The following is a 10,815-nucleotide window of genomic DNA, read 5'->3' as shown; positions in this document are numbered from 1 at the left end:
CTATGGTTTTTATATGTGATAAACAAGGAAACTGTCAACATCTGTTAAGATGGGAAAAGAAGGGGGAGAAAACACACTGCCATTTCCAGTCAGCCATTTCCTTTGTGCGCAGAACAAACCAACAGCGGTGAAACACAAAGAGACTCGTGTTTTGTTTGTTACAGGCCACTGCTGAACCAGCTATGCAGAAATTGCTTTATTTGGGAATGGCATAAGGGCTATAGCTATTTTTCCTTATTTACTAAAGAAATGTCCCTCTTGCTGATGGGTGATGAAGAACCTGTTTATTTCAAGGACATCTCCTCACACAGAACCACCTTATTTTCCCCCAACAGAACTTAAGGGGGGGACTTTGTAAATTGAACCGATGTCCATCTCTGTAGGCCTGCCCCTTTGCTTTCGAAGACCCAGCCTGGGTTGTGCCTTTTGGTCACACTGCAACACTGGTAGAGAAACTCTGGCCCTCCAGATGATGTTGGGATTCTCAACTCCCATCAGCCCCAGAGGGGACAGGCAATGTAAAGGAATGATAGGAAGTGTAGTTTAGCAACACATGGAGGGCCATAGGTCCCCCTCCCACACACACACTCCTTTGCTAGAATATATTCGTGTACGGCGGACCTTTGGAGAGGGATGCTTGAAGAATCTGATCTTTGTTGAATTCTGGTATGAACCAACCTGATCCACACCTCCCAGACTAACACACAGGCTGGAACCTTGTTAGCTGCCAGCTTTCCACACTTCCTGGTTTTTCCAACATGACTCTTGACCCACAGAACACAAAAAAGACAGAATTTCTAAGATGTGCATTTTGAGAGAAAACGCACATAGAAACATGTGTTTAAATTCACATATGAAATACAAATTTGGGCACACGTCTTTATTTAAAATTCAACAGGTTAATGTGGAAATGAAAAAGAAGAGACAGGAATGAACACGTGGGAAAGTGGCATGGACTTATTGGCCCATCCTGAACTTGGGAACTGGCTTCCATAGGTTGGGATGTGACTCTTCTAAGGTTTTTAGACCACACACCAAGCCTGCAAGAAATATGCAGAGCTCTCCAAGTATACAGTTGCACCTTTGAAGTTGAACGGAATCCATTCCGGAAGTCCGTTTGACTTCCAAAATGTTCAGAAACCAAAGCACAGCTTCTGATTGGCTGCAGGAAGCTCCTGCAACCAATCGGAAGCTGCAGAAGCCCCATCGGATTTTCGGCTTCCAAAAATAGTTCGCAAACAGTCACTTCTGGGTTTGTGGTGTTCTGGAGCCAAAACGTTCAAGAACTAAGCTGTTTGAAAAACAAGGTACGACTGTATATGCAACTTGGGCTGCAATCCTAACCCCTTTTACCTGAGAGTAAGCTCCTTTGAATTCAATGGGATTGACTTCCGAGCAGACATGGTTAGGACTGCACCCTTTACTCAGCTATCCAAGCCCCTTGCCAGACCTCCATATATTCCATGTTTGAAACAACCGCAGTTTCCAAGCCACCTAACAGCTTGTTGTACACGAACCAACAAACGATGCATCGGCAGCCTGGAGGAGGATGGACACAGCAAAGCACAGCTCCAGGACTTTCTCCACACAAACACAACAGTAGCAATTCTGTCATCCGTCAGAGAGCTGAGGGTAACTGACAGGCCCTCCTTGCTCTCGCAAGCGACTGAGTGGATAACAAGACCTTCAGCTTCTGACTTTCGTTGTGACAGATTAGCATAGAGGACGTCAGAGAATGAGGCATTTGTTACTCTCTTGACTGCCAACAAATCCACAGAGATCAACGCTGCTTTCAGATGCTCTTTGGGGGTGTGGCTATGTGGGCTGTCAGGATGAGGGCTTACACTTCCAAGTTTACCACTACATCCCTGGCCCTACATTCTTGGTGCAATTGTGTGAAGCCACTCATCTGAATTATTTGTGCACTTGGCCTACAATCTTGGATTGCTATCGATGGCTTAATGAGCTGCACCTTGTCTCCAGTCTAAGCCACTCCACGTGATTCTTCTGTCTAGCAGACAGCTCATTTAGACATTTCTGGACTTCAACTACTGATCCCGGTAAACAGCAGACCAAACGGAAAGGCGGATCCAAATAAAGCAGGGAAAGGCTCCGCAGTATACTAAATTGCAAGAGTGGGCTCTTAGGGGCAACTCGTTCACTTAATGCATGTCAGAATATGATTCACAAGCAGAACTGTGGCAGCAATCACACTCTTTTCAAAGGCATCATTTTGACTTATATTTCATCCAAAACTCTTTGTTCCGTTTAAGTGCTTGCAAAGCAATATTGCGAGAGTCTGCGGAACTGGCTGCAGAAGCATCATTGTCAAGGCAGGATGTATTCTGCAATTACACCACCTAAGCACAGGACTTGTGCTGGGTACAGACGCAAGCAGTAAGAAATCATAAGCTTTCACTTCTTTTTTTAAAACGGATGTTTCCGGCCCTTAAGATAGCTTGAAAGTGGGTGGACGCTGCCTGGCAAAACACCAGATGTTAGAGAAGGGAGAAAGAATAAGACTTCTAGCTATTACAAGATGGATTTCAATACTCTTGGATAGTGCTTTGCCCCCATGAAGTAGATAAACCAAGCAAGTGTGCTATTTTTTTTAAAGAAGTGTTTCATTAATTCAATTTTGCATTCCATGCTTCTGTGCTCATAACCTAGACTACAACTTTATCCACTACCATTAAGCTACACATATTACAACACATGCATAAAAGTGGAGTGTTTCTGAATTTCCTTACCACCCGGTTTTGCTGTACACTTAAAGAAATATAGGCATCTATGAATCTGCCCTTTCCCCACAATTTCTAAGGTTGATAACTGAACGTTTGTTTTGCATTTGTCGATTTCTCACAACATGAAATACATTTTTATTTGGTGCTGAGAAATACCAGCAAGCCCAGAATGCTGCGTGTGTTATACAAGACGCAGAACTATAAAGATTTTCTTGGCACTGAATTTAAGTTACCATGGTGCATGGTTTGGATTTTTCTGCTCAAGCTCAATGTCTAGGGTAGGGGACGTACTGTGGTGCCACAGGGACCTCTCCATTTAAAGCAGAGGCTTTTGAGGGTAGAGATGCACCTGCAGTCTATATACCCCAAACTTTTGAGCCCAAAGCTTCTCAAAGTATATCCCTGATGGTCAACAAGCTCCATTTAGGGGCTCAATGGAAAGGTTGGGGACAGCTAAGGATATTTATACTTGGTCCTGAACTTGATTTATTTTGATGATGATGGTGATGATGATGGTCAAAGTCAGACTATCAAACTAGCATTAAGGTCCTGGCCTAGGGCCAGTGATTTTCATAATATGGTGCTAGTGCATTCTACTAATTATTCCTTTTTATAAAATGTACCAGTTAAGGGGGCCCTTCTATGTAGCATGGCCTGGGAAGGCCACATCATTTTCATAATACATACCTGGTTTGGTGTTAGTTATGAACTCAGTGCTGAAGGGGGCGGTGTATTTTATTTTTTCTCATTCGTTGCACTAGAGAGTACCTTTTTAAAATATGAGTTACCTATATGCTTTTTTGAGGAGGGGAACCAAAAGGTGGGGGGAAGGTGGTGTGTCCTATGAAAAAGAAGTTTGAGAAGTGCTGCTTTGGCCCATAGTGGTTCTGCACTCACAACTGCATTACAGGCAGGGCAAATTTAGAGCAGGTTTCTGTTGTGCCATATCACTCCTATTTTATTAAGCATGCTTGCCACAATGCTGAATCTGGTGCAAATATGCCTTTAGTCAACCTCCTTCATGATGGTAGTCTTGCCCAGGGCAATAGTAGTACACTGTTATGATCATCAGAGCATAAATTCGCTCAATTATATCCTCTTGGCCTAATATGTTTCCCACTGCCTGATCAAGTAGGCAATCTTATCATTATATTTTAAAAAGCTTCTCAGATTTACTCTTCAGCAACACATTTTGATCCTACTATTTTGCTAGTCACCAGTCTTGATTTTCTCTCATTATAGTTTTGCCTCTTTTGTTCTTCTATGCTCTGTTATTATCAGCACATAACATCTGCACGTCCTCCCCTCAGCTTAACAAGGTCTCTCGTCTACCTTGAGCAATCTTGCCCTTGTACCTTTACAATGCTCTGAGCTTACAAATGCTTCTGATTTTCAAAGGTATCTCAGTTTTCAGAACAGAACCAAACCAGAACCATAAACTAGTAGTGGCAGCTAATTTATCTGCATGCGTGTCACAAGGTGGGTGGCATGGCAACGTATAACACATGGTTTGTATGGTGCGTAATTTCACAAAAGGACGCCATCCCAGGACTAATTTTGAACCACATGTACCGGTAATTCAAAAAAGCACAAGGGCAACCAAGTTACAGGAGTGCAAAGAAGGGCTTGTCCGCACCTCTCTTTAGCCTGCCACTTTCACCTGAAGAAACCCGTGGTTTACCACTGAATCAGACCAAATAACAATTGGGTGGTTCCACGGATTGCCATTTGTTCCAATTCAGTGGTAAAGAATGTGTTTTCAAGGGGGAAGTTGTGAGGCAAACACAAAACTGCTGGGAAAGCATGGGACAAGCAGGAAAACACTCAGATCCATATTTCTCAGCACAGGACAAGCGGAAGTATGGACGAGCCCAAAGTTTCTCCCCAATTTCTTCAAGGTAGCAATGCCACCATCTCAACAGCTAACCAATTGCCACATTTGCCACCAAGCTTTCTGCTTACTCACTGAGCTTAATACAGGGCTGGCTCTCAAGAGTAAGAAGAACATTCTACTAGCCAATTACCATCCACAGTGACTGCCTGATGAAGAGGAAGTGGCTCTTTTTGACCCTCCCTTTACTGATCAGCCTTTGTAGCTGACAGACATATAAGCAGCACAAAACAAAATAATTTGTACGGACACCAATCACTAGGCTAAAGGAGTAAGCAGCTATGATGCAAATCTCTGGAATGTTCCAATGCATGTAAGAAAAGCATTGTTGTCAAGGATGGCCTTTACTCTTTACTAAGTACATGTACATTCAGATCATAAAGCAGAACTCCTGCCTCCTTTCAGGACTACCGCATGTACTCCAGAATTAAGTGTTTTGAAGTAAATGCCTTCAAATAAATTAGGCCGATTCATACATGCATGCAATGAAAGCATGAACCAAGCTCACTGAAATCTGACCATTTGAACCGCTATCTGGGACCCAAACGCCTGGAAGTGTGGCTCTCCCTATACCAGCCTGCTCATGTCTCTGAGTTCTTCAGAGGATGCTTGGAGATGGCTTGCTACATGGTGATGGGGAAGAGAGTCTTGTTCTCCTGGCTTCCTAGCACTGCAGGCCACAGCCACCTACCAAGAGGGAAGGAGCAGGGTGTGAAGAGCCTGGCACCAGTCACAGGAGTGTTGGACTGGCTCTACCACCACCTGTCGCACCACAACAAGCTGCCAGTGCCTCATCCCTCTCCCTTCTTCCTCTCGGTAAGCAACAGTGGCCTGTGGTGTTGGGTAGCCAGGACAGCAACAGATTGGTACCTACACTGCTCCACCGGTCGCTACTGCTTCTCTGTGGAACACCCTCCTCTGATGCACATAACTAGCACTGACATTGTTACCATGTTGGCCCCAGGTTAATACTTATATTCGTTTGCCCAGGACTTTTAAGGTTTTTGCCCTGGTGATGGTTTAGCCTTCCCTGCTATTTTTAAGCTGTTTGCTTGTTTTGATGGTGCATAGTATAAGGCTTTGTTGTCTCTTGTATACTTTGGTTGTTACTTTTTAATGTTCTGTACCTGCCCTTTTATTTGTACAGGTGAAGGTTAAGTTATAAATAACAATAACAACAACAACAATCAATAAATAAGAGAGAGAGAGAGAGAGCTGCATTATGCCAAGTAAGACTATTTGTCTATCTAGCCCATTATTATCTATATATGAAAGCAGCTCTCCAAGATCTCTGGCAAAGGTGCTTCCCATCACTCGTCTCTAACAGATTATCCATACAGTCATAAAGGGATGCATGGGGGACATGCAAGTGCAAAGCGGCCCTTTGTCTCTTTTGCTTCCTTAAATAAAGATGCCCACAGCATCCTATAGCAGGCTTTTAAGGTCACTGATAAACTTACCTCACTGAAGTTCTGGAAATGTTCAGTGCCATCCTTTGGTGAAATGAATGCACTCTGATCTGTCCTGCAACAGGAAAATTGGGAGGGTAATTGTAGGTGTCACTTTGAAGTGTTTTTTAAGGTGGACTGCCCACCTCAAGAACAAGGACTGGGGCAAGATGGAGAGCCGATTCAGTTTACACATGTATCTTTGTGTGTGCCTGCATGTGTCACAAAGCGACACACTGCAGAAGGAGAACCCACTGTGGCACTGTTAAGAATGCCACCTAGTTTTCCTTTTTTCTAAGGCCCAAACTAGACATGAACCACACACTCATGGCAATTAAGCGAGTGACTTTTTAGCGTAAAAAGCATGCAGAGAGCTCCGTGTGGCATTCCCAGTCCAGATCAGACCCCTGCTGCCTGCTTGTCAGTGCAAAGTTTCCACTGACACCATTAGGAGGATTTCCCCACATTTCAAATAGCAGTTGTGGGGCCCTTGATCTAGATCGGTACTGTAGAAAATGGATAAACCACCTTAATCTTCCTGTGACAGGGTCCCAACCCAGATATTTGGTCTTGTGTGCACTAGTTAGACTAAGAAAGAAAAAAGAAAGATTCACACAACTGATACTTGTGTGAATGGCATAGAGACTGGTTTGAACTTTAGAATGTCTTGAAAAATTTGAAACTCGATCCAATTCGTCTTTGAAATAGTTATCAATTTTGACAAGGTGGTGGAATCGTAAGATAGTTATCCAAATAAGTGTGAGATTAATTCCCACTTGAGCAAAAGCAGTTGTTTGTAATGGTTAGTAAGAATACAAAGAACTGAGCAAAAATAACACATTTGTTTTTATTAGCAAACTGAGCAAAAAGTAACACATTTGTTTTCATTAGCGAAGTGCCTATCAGTAGCACAGACTGTGCTTGCTTTTACCACAGAAGTAAGTGCTTTCAATTAGCTTCTATGAGAGAAAATAATGAAGCATAATTTCAAAGTTGCTGAATTCAGGTTTTCTAAACAAAGAACTTGGGTTACCTTAGCATAGAATTTCATCTGTCAGCTGTGTTTTTTCTTTTTCTAAAACCTTGTTTCTGACAGGAGTAGACCTGCAAAATTTATGATCCGGCAGCCATGTATGGGTTAGCCCACAGGAGGCTCAATAAATCGGTTTTTGCTGCCTGTCTGAGACTGGAAAAAAGTGTTAGGCACCCAGGGAAGCACCAACCATGGCTGGCTGGCTATGTCTGACTGAGTGGATAACAAGTTATGCCAGCTTGCAAACAGAGAAGTGCAGGTGTCCGCCCTGATTTAGAGTTAAACAGAAGTGAACAAGATTTGTTTACTTGGAAGAGAATACCTGGGTTGAAACTTGATGACGGTTTCCTGGTATCTGAATGCCACATTCTCGGTGTAATCATTAGCCGGCGTTCCCGTTTTCCTCTGACAGTCGGAGAGCCACGGCAATGCATTTCCCATCTCCTGCAACAAACAAACAAGCAAACAAATCGACAAATGCAACCCACTCAAGTAAACAGTGGCCGGACTGGTGTCAGCTGCCTATTTTGGGAGGTGGGAGGGGGCAATCTAAGTGTGTAATCAAAGCTCATCTGGAGAAGGGGAGGAGAAATGAGGGGCCCAAGAAGGGACTGTACTAAACGTTGTCTCGATGCAATGGCAGCAACCTGATGCAAAGATTGTAATGAGGACGGGGGGGGGGGGAGTCCCCAAGACACACCTGCATGCAGTATCAGTGCTATTATTGTAACCCTCTGTCACTTTCTCATTTTAAAAAAGATTTTGTCTGAAGCCACCCAGCTTCTGTTTCAGGCTACCTATATTGTAATGAATTGTTGTTGCTTTTTTTAACACTCTTCATCTTGAAGGAGTCCTTCCCACGTTGACTCATCTGCTACAGAACCCCCGTTATATGTGTGAAAATGTACATGAGAGGGTGCTGGCCGCACCTGTTGGACCTCACTGTTGCTCCATAGGACGTGAGCATACCTTAGATTAGAAACACCCCATCATTACCCTATACAGTTGTGCACTGAAAGGGAAGGAGGACCAAAGAGGACAAGTGAATTTCTGAAAAGCTTGCCCACCATTACAGAGTTTCCAGCTCAGGAACTATCAGCTTTCCAATGAACCTCTAAGTTCCTCAGCACAGTTTGAAAACCAATTTTGTTGTGCACCAAGGGTTTCTGGTGGTAGGGATAAAGTTTCTGTCCTTAATGGGGTTGCTTTAATGCCACAGAGAAGCAAGGGCAGGCAGGAGATTGCCCAGCTGCCATTGGCTGGCCTACAGATTGGCTGGTGACTGAAGAAGAACTTAAGGGGAAGAGAACAGCAAGGGACACAAGCAGCCTAGGAAGAAGAGCTGGAAAGGGGAATCCAGAGTTTGTCAACATAACTCCAAAGTTGAAGCCCGAAGGAGACTGAGACTTTTATGTTCATTGTGTTCAATTAGGTTAAATATCAGCACTTTTTGAGTCAGGGTCAAAATTTCCCACTCAATACTAATTCTCAATGAGGTGATAAAAACCCGTGTCTGGGCTGCAGCATTTCACTGCTTTCTTGCTCTCTTGCTGTCACACACACTTATTTATACAGAGAAAATCAGCTCTCAAGAAAACAGGCAGCTCTGGCCTCACCCTGTATGCTAGATTTCTATGTGCAGGGATTATTGTTGTTGTTTTTATGATTGCTGTTGTTGTTATCTATTGTTATTATTAGCCATGGTTACTTTCGTTGTTATCAACTATTCTAATTGTTTGTTTGTTTGCTTGCTAGTTTGCTTGCTTGTTTATTATTATCAGAGCATATGATCATGCGAGCCCCACTTCTATTCCATACCCTCCAACATTTCTCCAATGGAAAAAAAGGGCGTCCTAAGGAAAAGCAGGACATTCTGGGATAACAGCAGAAACTGGGTCGGCTTCTGTAAATCCAGGACTGTCCCTGGAAAATGGGGACACTTTGAGGGTCTGCCAGTCTGAAGTGATATATATACCTGTACCACTGTTGGTGAAAACGAAGCCTCTGACTTTCTGAGGCAACACACAAAGGAGACAGTCTCATGGCAAGGCCTCTTAGCAACACACTGTCAGAAAGCAACATTATTTTGTGGATCTTACAAACACACACCCATGAGGTTTGGAGAAACCATAGATCATAGCAGTTTTCTTTCCTTCACAAGGCAGGATTTGTTTGATCAGAGACCAGATCTTAACGCTCGATTGCTTCCCACTGCGTATTTTTCTTTTAATTCAGGAGAACATATTTTAGACAGGAAATTAGCTAGAGATAGCTGTTGTGCTTAGACGCTGGGAGCCAGTACAGCCCAATACCTTAGTCTAACTAAGAAAGGAGACCTCCCAAGGCTCTGTTTCTGGAGAGAAGTCGTCGTCCCCACCCTAGCCGTTCATATGACATGTGATCATTTCTCAGGGACTCCTGCATCTCAGGCCTACCACACTAAGCAACTGCTGCTATTTATTTACATATTTAAATGGTCCTTCACATGATCAGCTTCCATGGTGTTCTTACACAGCAGCCAACAGACAAGTCCCTGCCCTGAGGTGCTTACACTACAAATTGCCAAATTCACTGACCCAGACAAAATAAATCGTGAAGCACATCAAAGTTGCAACGATCTTTGTTCCCGAGCTCACATTCACATCAAATCAATTGTACTCCAGCCTGCAATGGTTCCCACTTAAAAGGGTTTAACGCTGCATGCCAAATAGCATGCCCTTGAAATAAAAAGGTGAGCGCTTGGCTTTCACCCCTCCGTCCATAGCTGATCTTTTATTTGTCAGGCTGAAAGTGTTAATCAATATGACTAATCAATGGAATTGCTTGGGTAATGTGCAAGCTGCAGATCAACCATGACTCCCAGGGACATGCTAGCATAGCTGCTTCATGGGGTTTTGTGCACCCCTTAATTGCAGTATTAGAAAATTCTATAGTCGAAGTCCAAGGATGAAGGAAATCAGAAGCACTGATTGACACAAAACACAGATTTCCTCAATCCAGATGTTATTTTATGCACACACACTGCATTCATCCAATGAATAATGGAGCGGTGTGACTGGGAGTAGACTTAATTATTTTATATAGTTATGGTCCCGATATAGCTGTTTGCGTCATATATCATAATAATCTCAATTTGGTAGAATGCAATACACTGAGTACAGATACAGAATTTGATCCAACTGCCTTGGCTATCAATTAGTTTTCGGGCCGAATTCAAAGTGCTGGTTTTGACTTATAAAACCTTAAATGGCTCAGGACCACAATACCTCAAGCACCGATGCTCTCCGTATGAACCTACTTGGAACCTGAGATCATAATCTGAAGCCCTTCTTCATGTGCCTCCTGCGCAAGAGGTCCAGAGGATGGCAAAACGAGAATGGGCCTTTTCTGTGGTGGCTCCTTGTTTGTAGAATGCTCTCCCCAGGGAGGCTCGCCTGGTACCTTTAGGCACCAAGATGAAACATTCCTCCTTAACCAGGCATTTAGCTGGCTGACATCTAACACCCTTTTAAATGTGCTGTGGAAGCAGAGATTATTGGGTAATTTTTCTTTTCGTTTTCATTATGCATTTTGTGCTTTTTATATTGTAATGTGTTGTAAACTGCCCCGAGATCTACAGGTATAGGGAATTATACAAATTTAATAAATAAAATTATAATAAATTTTACCCTGTCCCTTGGTTGTGTTTACACAACCTGC

General features: G+C 43.3%; 1 protein-coding gene across 9 annotated transcripts in view; it reads right to left on the bottom strand.

The window, feature by feature from the left end:
• FAM13C (family with sequence similarity 13 member C) overlaps positions 1–10,815 on the bottom strand; it is a 73,539-nt gene that overhangs the window by 32,983 nt on the left and 29,741 nt on the right. For all 9 annotated transcript variants that reach the window (XM_081004987.1, XM_081004985.1, XM_081004984.1 and 6 more), the window contains 2 exons: positions 7,439–7,560; positions 6,096–6,159 (listed from right to left, as the gene is read on the bottom strand). In XM_081004987.1, the coding sequence (XP_080861113.1) occupies positions 6,096–6,159; positions 7,439–7,560 (186 nt within the window). The remainder of the gene's footprint in view (positions 1–6,095; positions 6,160–7,438; positions 7,561–10,815) is intronic.

This window comes from Podarcis pityusensis (assembly GCF_964106645.2).
Source record: "Podarcis pityusensis genome assembly, chromosome: 5".
Lineage (NCBI taxonomy): Eukaryota > Metazoa > Chordata > Lepidosauria > Squamata > Lacertidae > Podarcis > Podarcis pityusensis.
This window is presented reverse-complemented; position numbering and strand designations above follow the sequence as displayed.